The sequence below is a fragment of the Pogonomyrmex barbatus genome, unplaced genomic scaffold (assembly GCF_055798465.1).
Source record: "Pogonomyrmex barbatus isolate J1 unplaced genomic scaffold, ASM5579846v1 scaffold2, whole genome shotgun sequence".
NCBI classification, from domain to species: Eukaryota; Metazoa; Arthropoda; class Insecta; order Hymenoptera; family Formicidae; genus Pogonomyrmex; species Pogonomyrmex barbatus.
In genome coordinates, this window is record NW_028297116.1 from 5,824,524 (window position 1) to 5,840,962 (window position 16,439).

General features: G+C 37.0%; 1 protein-coding gene and 1 long non-coding RNA gene across 2 annotated transcripts; one reads left to right on the forward strand and one right to left on the reverse strand.

The window, feature by feature from the left end:
* Positions 1-5,434: 5,434 nt before the first annotated feature.
* LOC105424028 (uncharacterized) lies at positions 5,435-6,129 on the reverse strand. The gene is made up of 2 exons (XR_967468.2): positions 5,988-6,129; positions 5,435-5,906 (listed from the first exon to the last, which is right to left on the reverse strand). It is a non-coding gene; the product is annotated as an uncharacterized LOC105424028 (long non-coding RNA).
* Positions 6,130-6,224: 95 nt separating this feature from the next.
* LOC105424027 (uncharacterized) lies at positions 6,225-16,215 on the forward strand. Its single transcript, XM_011634059.3, has 4 exons — positions 6,225-6,607; positions 9,648-10,747; positions 10,999-12,669; positions 14,910-16,215. The coding sequence occupies exons 1-4, from the start codon at positions 6,572-6,574 to the stop codon at positions 15,031-15,033; spliced, it is 2,931 nt and encodes a 976-aa protein (XP_011632361.2). The 5' UTR covers positions 6,225-6,571; the 3' UTR covers positions 15,034-16,215.
* The last annotated feature ends 224 nt before the right edge of the window (positions 16,216-16,439 follow it).

Consider the following 16,439-nt stretch of genomic DNA (forward strand, 5'->3'; position numbering starts at 1 on the left):
TCACGATCTCAATATTTCTCTAATCTGCCTGTGAGAAGATTAAAAGTTCGGTCGATCTATCGCGAGGGAAAAATGAATAAAATAACAACATTGTTTTTCCGATGAATCACGTTACATTTACATACCTCTCTCGTTTAATAATTCTTACGATTTAAAAATTTGTAAAACACAGTCCGTTTTCACTCGGCGTTAGCGCGACAATTTCACGCTATTTCTACCTGCGATCTCAGATAATATGTCAAGCGAAGGCAAATCTTTCTCCATGGAGAGATCGCGCAGGAACAATTAAATCGTACACCCGGCGAGAGAATAATTGTTGAGACAACAGTCTCGGCCACGTTACACGAAAATGATCTGTCATACTTAACACATATTCCACGTATGTTCTTTTAAATGTAAATCGAGGGTACCGGAAAATCAACATAATAATGATAAAAGGTAATATTTTTAGATTCCAACTTTATATTCAAAAAAGTTTGAGTGAAATAATGAGTGATTTAAGAGAAATTTAAATTTTAAATGGATTTTAGTGTCGTGTTTTTTTTTTTTTATAAATTTCCTTTGATCTCTGATAAGGAAAACGAGTTGAAATTCAAAATTTACGTGCAATTGTGTGAGAAAGTTAGATTCATGTGCCCACGCCGCGCGAATTTACATCGGAATCCCTCAATTTTCGGCATTAAATAACGCCGCCGAATCAGTCTCAGTTTCGCTTTTAACAAGAGAGAAACTTTACATAAAGTACGAAATATTATCTGATATCATTATATAAATTTTTCTAGGGCATTCCGCGTTCATGTTCAGCTTTCGCAGTTTTACACTTGAACCTGTGCGTTCTACGACATTGCCAGATAGATAATAAATATCATGTGCGATGGCATGCCATCGCGATGTGCCGAGTCGGCGTTGCCGTTTATCACAAACGATTCTCGTCTTCCTCGTTGCATTAAAGGCACGGCTAAACGCGTGACGGCTCGATGCATTGCAAGGCTGTTTTTAATATCAGTAAGTTTCACCACGGCGCGGCGGAAGTGATGCGACTCGTGAAAGCGTGCGTCGTAAGCGGATAATGTATGCGGATGGCGAGCTTATTTCCACGGATGATCATACATTAAGTATTGCCGCCGACAATTCTTATTTTGTTGAGTTAATAAACGCCACAAATTACGAAAACAATACAATTTTTATATTTTAATTTTACATTTTTATATCACAGCAAAAAATGTATACTCTTCTTTACAATTTTTTATTATAAAATTAAAACAATCTTATATAATAAAATTTACTTCTTATAAACATTATTATAACTATCTTTCACGTTAATAAATATATGATGCACATTGTAAAATGCTATGTAGATTTTTCTAAATATAATGGACCCGTCGATATTTATAATACACATATATTGTAAAATTTTTAATAAAAAACTTTAAAAATGTTCTCTTTTTGAATATTTAAGAAAATGCTTAAGATCATCTACTAAATATAAATTAAAAATTATATCTTATTTTATCACAGTTCAGAAAGAGATATTTCAACGAGATATTTATTTATTTAATAATCGTAATTGGAAATTGTAACTGAAAATTTTTGTCGCGATACGTAAGTGCACGTAGGATGTTTGCGACGCGTGGGCTCATCTTCGAGGTATGTCAAGGAAAACGAGTGTGCCGAACGATATTGGAAAACGTCGTGAAGGCCTTTGTGCATCATGTGATATGCGTAGGATACATACAATGTATACATATAACGTGATCTTAATACCAAATGATCTCTTTGATCGCGGGCGTAGCCTCTCGAGGACGCGAGAGCTTCTCGAAAGTTGCGAACAAGGTGAAAATTAAGGAAATATTCATACGAATTTAATCAGCAATCTGATCACAAAAGGATAAATGCCAAAGAGACATTTGACGATTTCAAAATCTTTGCGGTTATTTCAAGATTCAAGATTCTTAGGAAGAGTTTCACGTCTCTTTTTTTTTGTTGTTAAGGTCGTATAAACAACTTTTTCTCTAGGACTTGTTTGCGACGATGCTTCGAGGACACAGACGCATCAAAACCGTTGAAGGCGAAGGATATAATTTATGAAGATCTTGTGCAAATTTTTAGATAATCAAGCGAGGTCTCAGACTAAAATTTGTTGCTAATTGATGAGTTATAAACCTGCCAATGGTAATTTATCGGCTATATTAAATATGATAAATAATGTTTTTTTTTTTTATAAGTTGCATTTCAAGAATACTTAACTTTCCCTATTATAATTTCAAATTTGAAATCTTTATTTACGATTAAACAAAGCTGGATTAAACAAAGTAAATAAAAGATTTATAAATAATTATTAATTTTTTCTATTATATAAAAATTTTTTATTATATAAAATTTTATTAATGTTAATTTCAAATTAATTTCACATTTATTATTATTCTTTATCTCATTATTATAAATATCATTCTTATTAATTCAAAAATTATAGATCTACAAAAAATATGACACATATATACACACACATACACAAACAAATGCGATTGAATATAATCTGAATATACCGATTTATTTTTTTACCATCAGATTATTATTTACTACTGCGGAGACATTTTTGTAAGTTTTATAAAAATATAATAAGTTTACGGAATGTAAAATTGAATTTTGAATTTAAAGTAATAATGGACGTTAGTAGTGACGGTAATAATTAAATTAATTAGCGACACACAGTAGCCATCAATGTTTAAGGCATATCGAAAGTGGTACATTTAATTTACAAATCGTCGAACAAAGTAGAATTTTAGCGCGTGCAGGAGTCATTTTACTTTTTTAAAAGAATTTTGATTAGCCGTCAGACGTTTGATACTCTAAAGTGTTTACATTAGATTTCCATAAAAGGCACGCCGAAAGCCGGATGTTGACCCTTCGATGCTGAAAAGAGAAACTCGTTACATGATCTCTACATGGACTACGAACGAGACTTCTCTCTTCGCTCACAATAAGGAGATGAACTTTCCACCTGTCGAGAGACGATAAAACAATAACATTGAAACAAACATATAAATCATGTCGTCACAGTTTGATAAGAATTATCAATGTACAAATCTTCCCTAATCTCCATTTTGGAAGAACACATCTGCTTAGACTGCGTTTTATGAAATCCTAAATTAACGCATACTAAATTACGTGTCTGTGATTATGATTTCTAGAGAAAAATAGAAAAGAATGCATGGCGGACATGGATGTTATAGGGGCGGGAAGGGGGGAGAGGGGGATTTAATGCACGAGCGATTTGTTCGACTGCGATAAATACAGACTGCGATAATATGGTGTATTAGTCACGTGCTGCATTCAAGAGAACTGCAATTTCTCTCTTTCTCCTCTCGCGTTTATGCGTTACTATGGGCCACACTTACCTACTGATCCATATTACTCAAGCGGCGATACTCAAGCTATCGTAAGAAATTTAAAGGTCCGATCTTTCGGAAAAATCTGTCAAGCACCGATCTGGAAATTCCTATTAATATTAATATTAATATTAAATTCAGAAATATTGTGCATCTTGGAAACAATGAAAAATAAAATTTATTTCACTAGGCATTTCTTCATCAAACAAACATAAACTTTTTTATTTTGCGTATATTCTCAACATTTTTGTTTAATTATAATTACGATGCTTTCCTTATTTTTAATTTTATTTTTTCCCTTTCATTTCTTAGTTTTCAATCTTGTATTTATTTCTGTTCTGTTACATATTAAAATGTACAAATAAATATTCAAATCGATCGAACGCTCGCTCTTTATATATAAAAAATATAATATAAACATTTTTTTATATATTGTATAATCAAAGGAATATATAATGTAATATAGTTGTATTAATAATTATTTCTTAAACATTATTAAAATTTATAAATTATAAAAATCATAAAAATAACATACGTATTGTTTTCATACACCAATTAATTACTAAAAGCGATATAATTTTATATTGTAAGTAACTAATAAAAATATAAAATAATTAAACGTAGAAAATGTTTGATGAAATATTTCACTGTTCTTTTATTACTTATTCAAGAGTCCCAAAAAGTGAAAGCAGATATCTTTAAGATATCTATATCTTTAATTCTATGAAAATTCTCTCGGATATTTTAACTGTGAACATCTCTGATATGTAGCCGACATTTCTTTCATAAAATTACTTTGAAATTTGATTCTGAAAGCTGTTCTATTTTATGACGCGTATTTTATTAATAACTTTCTAATTATAAAAAGATGTGTGTTACATAATTCGTCGGAAAGAAGTAACGTTAATTTCACAGATGAAAGATGGCAGATGTAGTAATAACAGAAAATCATTAATACTATTAATATCATAATTATACTATTCCGAAGGAGTACGTCAGGTATTCGTATCGGGTATGGGGAATTGATCATCGCTTTAAAGCAAAAAAAAAAAAATCAAAAAGATTTCATCGGAGAGGGAACACGTGGTACCTGCGGCCCGCGGCCAGAATAGGACGTTACACAGGTGTGCATCGTCGTCATTTAACCGATCGACTTTCACTGGCGGGTCTCTGAACTCGCTGGCGGCCTCTCACGAAGAACGCCTCTTCCGGTTCGCCCCGAATCGGCCCCTCGTTCGTGAACTTGAAAATTAAACCGGCTGCCGTCGACGAAGTTTCGCGCGTCTCCGGAATCCCGTTGATAAAGATCTGTGCCCAATAATTAAAATTTACTTGCACGAGCGCGAGAGAGAGAGAGAGAGAGAGAGAGAGAGAGAGAGAACGCCATGACGGAACAATGGTACGACGAAACACGTATGAAAACGCAATAACTATCATCCTGGATGACTTTTCTGATGAGTCATTTTAAACACGACGGAAAAGGACAATCATGGTCGACATGATTTATTTAATATGTAAGTAGGTAACTGTGGAGAGAAAGGACAATTCAATATCCTCAAAATTTTTGCAGTGATGCATTTATAAGTTGTAATATCAAGAAATTTCTTTAGTCGTTATAAGAGAGAAATAGAGCATATAGAGCAGAGAATATATAAATAGTTTTTATTTTTGTAATTTAATTAAAATTGAAAAGAGGATGAGAGATTAGACGAAAGATTTTATTTATTAGAAACTTTTATTTATTTCTTTTATCATATTAATTTTTTTTATATTAGCAATATAGAAAATGTTCTCGTTGTTTGGAAATCTGGGAATTGCGAGTCCGAGAACGTGAAATGAAAGCGGTGCAAAGTTGAGAAATGAAGAGCGAAATATGAATACTGAGAAAGTACTAAGAGGAAATCGGAGATAAAGATGTAATAATGTGGTCCAATCGTCGTCCTGAATGTATGAATTCCTCTTGACAATGGCTGGTAATTGGAACAAACGGAAGTAACGCATTATTGCCACAAATTAATTTCGTCACGGCATAAATAAAAGTCACATTAACTTGCAGAAGAATGCGAGAGGATTTGTTTTTATTTCTGCACTAATGATATGTTTTTCATATTATTATGTCGTTTTTTTCTCTTTCTCTTCTGTCTGTCATTTTTCACTCAATTAAATATGAAATATTTTCAGTAATATTTTCATATAAATAATATTTTTCTCAAAAAATTGTTTATGTCATATACATACATAGTTTTTTTTTTTTGCTAAACAGCGCCTTTGACATTTAAATTAAGAATCAAGATTTGCATAGAAACTACGAATTAAATTACAGGACCTTCTTCTCATATTTTTAGAACACGAAAAAATGAAAGACGATTATCTCGAACGGTCAATTTCGAAAAAGAACTCTCTGAAAAGAAGACTGTTTTTTTTTTCATTAATACGGCATAGTTTTCTCTTCCATTTAACCACTTGTCACACTTAAAACGTGTACAGAAACATCTTCAGTTGTATCCTTCTTCCCTCCTACACATAAATTGTAAATAAATTGTAGAAGTAGAGAAAAGGTCGTCGCACTGGATCGGAAAGACTAATTCGACAACTTACGTGCGACGAATCAACGAATGCTGACGACGAGACTCGATCCGGTCTGTAATTACTTTAATCGTTTCTCGATGTCCCTCGTCGAATCTCCGTGGAATACCGAACGATAAGAGAAGGGTCACTTGCCCTCTCTCCCCGGAAGGGTTAAGCGCGGACGCGCGCTACGGAAGAAGACGAAGGCGGGCGCGCGAGAAGTAGGTCGGAGAGAAGTCTCGGGCGCACGAGGAGCCGCCGGCCGAGCGGCACCGTCAGTCTCGCGAAGATATTCCGGGAGTCAACAGGTGTGACAGGAGCCAGGGAGAGCCTCCGGTGAGAGACGTCGTGTGCCCCTTCCTCGTTTTCTTCTTCCTCTTTCCTCACGTCGCTGACGTCCTTCCTGCCGAAGGAACTCGCGACTCGCGCGACGTTTCCCAAATTCGCGAGGACGACAACCGGTGACAGCCGCCGATCATGCGGTTCTGAGGGAAGAATCTTCGTTCCTTCCCCCCCCCTCCCCCCCGCGGATCTCGTGCAGGACCTTCTTGTATTCTTTTCTTATTTATCCTATTCTGGTGGAAATCGCCATCGTAGGAGGAAATCCAGGAGACATGACGCCAGGAGACATGACGATAGGGAAGTGTCAGGTAAAAATCTTTTCTCTTTCTATTTTTTTTCTTCTCTCTTTTCTACTTGTGGGAATCGTTAAATGTATATGTGACGCATCACGCGTTTAGGATGACGTGATTTTCGTGTAGAAAGTTTGGCGATTCGCGAATCTTGTCGCACGCGTTCTCGAGGAGAACTTTCATATAGAAAGAATCGTGAAAATTGTGTGGCACTTCGTTTTACCTTATTTTTCAATTTCTATTATTTGCTTTGTGAAAAGTAGGATTTCGTTAAATATTAAATTTTTAGTACTAAATAAATTTAATATTAAATATTAAAAAAAAAATTAATTGATGTCTATATCAGAAGATCACTTTTTTTTCGGTTAAAGTGTTCATTTCTTCGTTGTTGTCACAAATAAGTGCGCTTTTACAAGTGCGCTTTTATTGTCTGTAAAACAGTAATGATTTCATGTAATTTCGTCTGCTAAAACTGAGATAAAAGAGACGCTAAAGCCGAAGATACCTAATTAATTAATCCGCAAAAAATTCGGACGGGGTTCTGTTGATTACGTAAATATATATATATATATATATACGCTTTATCTCTGTCTACGATCGATGCAATAATGAACCATGAACGATTCTGCACGGTCGATCATGGGTCGATCATCTCAATCATCTCGTGGCGTCTTGCGCTTAATCGATCGGCACGCGTGACGAAACCCGATCGCTTACTATCGGCGGTAGAGCGTGGGTGATTTCCAGACGAACGATCGCGACGGTCATCGGAAAAAAAAAAAAAACTAGATCTAGACTTAATTGCAGTACAATTAATGTCGACCTGTGTGGATTTTCTGGAGCGGAAACCACGAGTGACATGCATCAGTGTGCTATGCGTTACGCTGCGTGTTTCGACCTCACTGTAATACATAACGTTAACCGGGATCTCTCGCGCGACAAAATTCAGACTTCTAATTGGAAAGACACGTGTAATTTTTATTCTCGCATAAGAATTTAAATTATTTATTCATTCAATAATTTGAAACAATTTAAATCTAAATTATATTTTATCGCAGCTAGAAAAAAATCTCCACTAATTTATATAATTAAAAGAATTCGATATTGTATCTTCATACGTTAAAATTGTCTCTTCAACTAATAAATTATATAACTAATAAATTTTATATTTTTATGAATTCTTATTTCTACATCCAAAAATTTTTATTTTATTAAGATTCAAAATCTTACATTTAATTATTCGATAACTCGAATAAGAACGTGTAATTTTTATTCTCGAATAAAATTTACACGTTCGTATTCGATAAAATATATTTATATTTCAAATTATATTTATATAAATATAATTTGAAATATAAATTATATTTTATTCGATAAAATATAATTCAGATTTAGAATTATTTAAAATTATTTGAAGAATATACTATATATAATCAAGCTTTTGTTTGAAAGTGCTTTTTAGCGATACCAAATAAATAAAATTCTTAACTTTCATTCTTAAATGAGATGAATAAACGTAGTAGTGATTATTATCGGAATTAATATGTTAATTGCAAAGAGTGTTGTAGCCGGTCATCAATAATTGACGATCGAAAGTCACTGGAATGAAAAAAGTGGATCGTTTCGTACTCCCTACTGACGTATATGTATATGCTACGCACCGATCGTAGACGAGTTAACGCACGCGCGTGTTTCGCGCAAAACGTGCACGGGGAAAGCATGTCGTTCCATTTCACTTGTCGATAGAGCATGCTGGGTCCAGAGCCACCTTTCACGATTTTATTTCATTTTATTCGCTTTTTGCGCGTACGCGTGCGATTAGAAAGTATTTTTTTTTTTCTTTTTTTCATCGTAACTTCTCGTCGAACTTCAAGCGCATGAACTTCAACGGCCGGACGTTCGGAGGGTCCTCCATTAACCATGACTTTGAATAATTTCTAAAATTTTGTCTTCCAAATAACGACATTCTTCAAAGAGACAAGAGTAACCGGCGCGTAAAATTAATTAATAACCGGTGCATTCGTCGATTCCAAAGACGGCACTTCGATCAAATGGTCTACACGTTCGTATTTCTTCACGAGCATTCCGTTACGCTTCTGTCACCTGGTTTCAATATGTCGAGATGATATTTTATAATTCACGCGATGAGTCAGCTACGAATTTACATGCATAATCGCGCCGAGGATTGTCAGCTGTGCGTAATTTTCAATCAGGGGTAACCGTCACGTTTGATAATAGAAAGTAACCCGTCGCTCGGTTACTACATTGCTATTTTCTAATGCCGGGAAAGAATGCCGACAATCTCCTTAGTGCTATTAAATTTCTCTCGTCGCCGAGCCGTCGAAGCGTTGTCGCTCTGATGACTTGGCCGATTCATCCGTTACGAATAAATCGAGATGCGCCGATGCGGGAATTTGCGCGAAGTCGAGGAAGTCGCTTCGTAGCGATAGAAATATGAGCCGGCGTTTATTTAATTCGCGCGAATGTAATGCGATGCGCAGGCAAACGGGCAGGCAAATTGCCGATTTCTAGGGATTCGTACGGCCGACTTTCGACAACCTTTTTGAAACTCATTTCACATTCCGCTCGTCTCCGTTTGCTCTTCAATTGTCGAAGCGCAATCACGCATGTACGCAACATCAGACGTTCGCGCAAGAATTACGGCGCGCAGTATCGTCGATGAAGCGTCGCATCGTCCCGTCATGTCGGAAAATTATCAAACAATCGAAGTCAATAAATTCAAGCGAATTCTGCAACTTTACGACCTAGTAATGTTTCCCAATCATGTTTTTCTTTTCGATTTCTTTTACGTTATATTATCGCTATTATAAGCTTGAAAGAAATAGATAAAAAGTTATTCGTGATCATTAAATATCATTAAATATTAAATCATTGTTAATATATTATTCATATAAAACATTTTAATATGCCAATTATATATATTCCTTTTCTTTTTTTCTGCTTGATTGAAACATTATTTAAAAAAGTATAATTTGACAAAAATGTTTGAAAAAAATATGTAATGGATTTTATATTAGGCAATTTAATTTTATTTCAGATTATTTCTCTTCTGTTTTTTATGGCCTTGACACTCGGCACATGCAACGTCGAGCTGCCTAAACCGGGTTACACCAGGACAATGTTGAAAGTCTCTCGAAGTCTTCCGGGTGAGACGGAAGAGTTAAAAGTGCGGACAAGCGAAGGCAACTTGGCTACTTTAATTGTTAAACGACGAGACAAATCATCAATCACACATGACGATTCTCAATCAACACCGAAACCTATTCGAGAAGAATCGAACTTTACTGTGGAAAATAAAAGAAACTCTTCTACCAATGCGCAAAATGAATCGAGGCTTAATGACGAAAGGAACGAATCCAAAAAGAAGAACGAGGTTCGAAAACTCGAGGAAGCTCAAGTAGAACAAATCAGAGCGACATTCTCCAAAATCTCCGAATCAAAAAGTGATAAAGCGGATGTCAATCGTACCAATGAGAAGCCTACAACTGAGAGAAGTCAACCTATCAGCGTAATCGATTATGGGAATTGGACACCGTTGAACGCGGACGGAAGGGCCTTGAGGCAGGAGGAACCGGAGGAAGAAGAGGAGTATCAAAATTGGAAACCATTACGAACAAACTTGGAGACTACTGTCCAAGAGAGAACAAATTACGACAGGTCGAACGAGGCTGGATTTAGCAGCGGTATCCTGTTTGCCAAGAACTTTCAGGATCGAGCTGAAAGAAACTTTGAGCTCGATGATCAGAGTGACGAGGGCGTATTTCATTACATGTACGTACCACAAACAGTGTCCACGAGGACGAATATTGGTGCCAACTTGTCGAAGAATCGAGACGGCAAGGCCGTGCCTCCAGAAGTGATCGTCCGATCGGAGATCAATGTGAAGACTGCACCGAAGAGATCGCCCATGTCACTGGACAGTGACGGCACGCCGGTGATCCATGGTACAAGAGTGCCTGATGAGCCCATCGACAAAGTGCAAACCTGGCGGAACGCTCGGGTTATCAACAACAAGTTGATAACCCCTGAAGATAGTCTGACAGTCACCGTGGAGCCTCCTGCTGATCCTTACTTTAATGATAATGCCTCAGAAAAGAGGCAAAAATTCGAGAAGTTCTTCAAGGATGTCAATCGAAGGTAAGGAAAAATCCGGCCGAATGATGCCTGAGTATCAATTAAAAAATTTTTAAGAAAATCTAAATAAGAACTATATAGTTACGATTATTTATTGTACCTATATAAATGTAGGTATTAATGTTAACTTAAGAATTGTAACTAACTTGTGTAACTTAATTATATTCGTTATTTTAATTTTTATTTATTCAAAATACCGATTGTTAGTCGGATACTTTCGATAATTCCCTGATTTTGTGTTCCATGTTCATCAGATACGGTCGCAACTACGGTGAAGAAGGTCGAAACGTATATTTCGAGTGGGATCCGAGGAACTACAAGAACGAAGCCTTGAAGGCCGAAGTGTACGAGCCGCAGAACGATCATTACCGCGCGAGCATTCATAAGAGGATGCTGCACCCGGACGGCATCGCGAGCTATCCGATCTCTCAGCGTTACACCTCCGAAAGTCAGACCATCGCGCCTGTGGCGTTGAAGGCCGGGGCTCGCGCGCCGGTTCTCCAATACGCCCATCCCGAACTGGGCGTACAACCGGCCAAGATCTTGAAGAACGAGAAACGACGACCGGACAATTTCCCAGAGAATCAACACTCGTTCACCGAGCAGCGTCACAAGAAGAAGTACGTGCTGAACAGCAAGAACATCGTGGACAGCTACACCACGAAGAATTATTATCCGAATCAGCACTTCTACGGCCTGAAGAGACCGTACGAGCCGCCATTCTGGGTGAAAATCTCCGAGAACCTGAAGAATCAGTTCTCCACCGGGGTCGAGAGGGTCTCGCAGTTCACCAGGCCGGTGATCGATCCCCTGGTGGAGGCGACTCACAAAATTTCGCAGAATCTCGGTCTGTCCAAGGGCAAGGAGGCTCAGGACAAGATCGGCACGGTGGCGTCGGGCACCAGTATTCTGATACCGGCCTTAGGTCTCGTCGCATCTGGCGCCGCCCTCGGCATAGGCGCCGTGGCGGTCGGCCGATATCTCGACGTCGACGTTCTGAAACGATCGAACGCGGACGACGCCGATCTGGAGCACAAGCGCGCCTTGGAAAGCGGAGCGTATTTTTCGACGGCCGAGAACAAAAGTTTAAGACCGAACGACGAAGCGACGCCGCAGACTTTGTACGTTCCGCAAAGCATCCCGCGGGCTGGCAAAGCGGGAGAAGACAGCAGCGCGGACTCGGCGGAGAGTGACGGGGTCTTTCTAGTTTTGGAGGAGGACAAGCGAAACGCCGAGAGGATTGAGAATCGGGAAAGTAAACAAGTGATAGACGAAGCGGATTACGTGGAAACCAGCGGGCGTAGAAAGAGAAGCCTTGATTATTTGGATATCTTTAAGACGGACGTCGACATGAAAAATCTGGTACGCAGCAAACGCTTCCAAAGGAAAGGAGCCGATTCTATCAGCGAGATCGTGGAAATCGATCTGCCCGCTGGCTCGGATCACATCGACATCACCGAATTTCTGATTCCAAAGAAGAATAAGAAGAAGAAACATTCGGATGAAAATGCTATTCTAATTATCGAGGAAAACACAAAGATGCCGGTGGAAAATGCCGTGAAGAACATTGCGGATCTCGTCACGGATAGTTCACGAGACGAAATAAATAAAGACAACAAGAAGCAACAAGAAAGAAGGGAGAAAGCCAATAGTGCTTTCGTCGTGCTGAACAGATCGCAAGTTCTCGGGAGTAATCTCGAGGAGGGAGCAACAAACGGAAGACGAAAGCGAAACATCGAAAGTGATCAGGAGCTCTTTGACGCGTTACAGAATCTGGAAAATGCCGAAGTGGCGGAAGTTGCTCATATACAGGGTGATTGGACGAACACTCCTTGTGCGAAGAGGATATTTTGCGACACGATGATCCAAAGAGGTTCCGACGCTTCGGTACTTATGGAGAAAAAAATGGCAGCGTTATTAAAATTGTGAGTTCTTGCGATTTATTATATTTTTATCGATAAGAAACAAAAATATATATCTATTCTACTGAGATTATTGTACATTTGAAAATTATTGAGCTTAAAATTCGTCATTATTATCAGAAAAATATAATATTATAAAGTATATAAATTTAATTATTTAAAACTTAAAAGTCACAGACAAGAGGCTTTAATACTAAATAAACGATATGCTTTTTCAAAGATGAGATAACATTCATTTTCCAAATAGCGTATTTTTTAATTATTTGTTCGACGTTCGTTCTATAATAATGATTGATTGCAATAAAAATATAATTTCTTATATCTGGAAATATAATACAGCTGTATGTAACAATTTGTGTCTCCACTTAGCGATTGTAAAGTGATGCGTGATCGCACATATACCGCGGGTTCTCTTTATCGATGTTATGTACGATATCGCAAACTCTGCTGCGTAACAATCGAAATATAATCGAACGATCGAGACGAATAATGAAACGATCGCATCGATTTTCGCCGTGTTCTTGTGAAATCATTCGGTGAAGTCACCTCGATCGGCACGAACTATTCCGCATTCGAAGTATCGACGACAACAGCCGATAACAGCCGGTCGGACGGAACTATATTCCGAGCCGTGGATAACTTTCTTCCAGCTTTCGCCGACGACGTCCTACTGACTGATTCGACTTTTACCTCTTAGCACAGTTTCACTGTATGCGCACACTGCGCCCTGTCTGCTATCACGCTGATCATGCACGATAGAAAAAAAGATTGACAAGGAGGAAAGAGGGAGAAAGAAAGAGAGAGAGAGAGAGAGAGAGAGAGAGAGAGAGAGAGGGGGGAGAGAGGAGAGAGAGAGAGAGAGAGAGAGAGAGAGAGAGAGAGAGAGAGAGAGAGAGAGAGAGAGAGAGAGAGAGATGTTATCCAAAACAAAAGAAAGGAAAGAGAAAATTCACATGTAGCCGATGTGATAATTCACTTAATATGTCGTCTCGTTCGTCTCTCTTTCCAGTTTTCCCTAATCCAATTCTTGTCAGGTCGCTTTCGGATAGGATTTTATCAGTGTCCGTAGTAATTAAATGAAACGTGTCATTTTAAGTAATTTATATCTCATTTCAAATTTACTGCTGCTTATTAGAGATATTAAATTATCATCAAATCATTTATATAATTTTGAAAATAGAAAACGTTCCGGTAAAATTCTCTGTTTTTTTTTCGATTATGTTGAAACGATTTAAATAGATAAGTGTATAAGAAGAATCTTTACTTTACAATTCATTACGAATTAATTAATTTGTACACACACTTATCTATTTAAATCGTTTTAACGTAATCGGGAAAGAATTTTACCGGAATGTTTTTCATCTTCAAAATCTTTTATTTTCTTTTAAGGAAAATTTGTATGCATGCGAGAAATTTTGGAAAAAAAGTTCAAAATTTCAAAGTTCAAAAGTTCAAAGTTTAAAAAGTTGAAACGCCAACGATGTTACATTCCTTTATTATCCATTGTGGGATGTTAATGACAAATATGGCATTTCCTGTACCGACAGCATGTGAAACATACACCATTATTCAATTCGATTCATTACAAATGTATGCATCCATATACCGATGAGAGAGTGGCATTATATCATGTACTATGTTGTAATTCATGCTATCCCGAGCAAGCAGTTCTCACATACGTGACGAGAATTTACGGGACAAACCGCATTTCTAAAAATAGCGAGAATTGCAATATCCAATGAAAGCAGGATAATATAGTTATAGCTAATATAGTTTTCTTTTTGCGAGCTTATACACCGGATCTTAAATTACAAGTATTAAAATTAAGGACATACTAAATTAAAAATTAAGGTGAAAAAATTTTATTTAAAAAATTTCGCTCATTTTAACCGAGAAGTAACGGTTCATTTGCATTCTGGAAGCACAATTAAATTTAACTCCAAAGGCATTAATTAAGAAATAATAATTAATTAGATTCTATTAAATTTACTCTATAATATACGAGCACAGGTATCTCTAAATCACAACAGTTCTCGGGTCGGTATGTCCTAAAGAAAGCGAGTTAATCGGAGCGAGCAATCGTTAATGGAGAACACGGCGAGAAGATTAAAAGATTCGCAATCTAGTGCACACCTAATTAGTAATTAACTGCGTGCGGTGTCGGTCATTTGTCGAAGTGTGTCTCCGACTTTCTAATGGTCTCCTATCCTGCACTAACTCTCTCGACGTGTGCGTACTTACAGAATCCAGCCTGGAGCAGCCGTTCAGGTGTCCAGTCACTTCGAGGAGGTCATGGACGCCGTCAGGAGACACGATTGTTCCAGCTTCCTGTGCCCGCAGGCAAGACCCGGCAATGTGTTCTTTTAGACGCGCTTGTAACTTCCACACTGCATCATTGACTTTTCTCCTAATAAATGGGCACCTTTAAATCTAGTAAAATTTTGCTGTAAAGAATCCGCTTTTTTCGTTGCGTTTGCATGATTAAAATGCAATTTTTCAAATTACATTTTCTTCTTAGACGCAACGTAGAAAATACTCTGACCTCGATTCTTTGTTAAAAAATAATTATTTTAGTTATAAATAATAAATGTTTTTTGCATGCATCGCAATTACAAAATGTTTTATCTAATTATTAATAATTATTTAATAATTATTTTGTATTTGTTATTATAATAATGCGCAAACTCTAACTGCCATTTCCCAACTAACGGAACAACAAAGAAACGAGCGAGGAACGTTTTTACGCAATTGATTTAAAAATTATATATTTCACACATATTGATGCTTAGAAATATTAATAGTAAATAAAAGATTAATACGTTCTTCCTAAACTTGCCGGATGTATTAAATTCGCGTGGTATGTAAAGTATTTTTCGACTAGTGGAAATTTGTGGCTCGTGCGAGATCATGATTACCTGCGATTAAAATTTCAAAAAAATTCTAATCTTGACGGAGATTTTTCATTAAATCGCGTATGCAACAGTTTCACGATTAAACATCGATTAATATCATTTCCGTCGAATCGGTTGCGAGCCAAAACTGTATATACTTGCCACTGAGGCGATTTTATTTAATATCATTTTGTAATTTAGATAATTAAGCATAGGATTTAGGAGAAAAGAGATAATAGGTAGGAGAAAAGATGTAAGTTCGGCGGTAAGAAAGTTGCATCTTTTGCAATTTCCGAATGTTCACAATACTGTATTTCCTAATCGCTTTTTAGTGAACATTTCCGCCTGTCGCCTTCATCTCATCTTATTTCTAATTCTCGCGTTCTGTCGAACAAAACAAATTACATCGTGCATGATGTATACGAAGTATAATTTATTTCAATGTACGAGAGATTAGAAATGGAATGTTACACACAAACGTCACTGATTCAAAAAGAAGAAAAGCGCCGCCAATCGTTCACACGAGAAATACATATGTATTTATTCCTGTCCTTACACACACACACACACACACACACACACACACACGCGCGCGCGCGCGCGCGCGCGATATATCATATATGTATAAGTCAATAAATAAATGATATTTTTTACGATACATTTACCGTATTTGAGCCTGATATCACTTTTGTTTTAGTGACATCTCTTTGCAGATTTTGAGCAACCGTTGGTTGATGTGAACAAATAAATGTTTTTATCGAGCAAGCAGTCTACTTATAGTCGAAAAACAAGTGTTCCCTTCACGGTATTTGATTCAGCACATGGTGATTACATGTGTTACTATTGATTGTTATTTGAAAGGGTTTCCAAAGATACTCACAG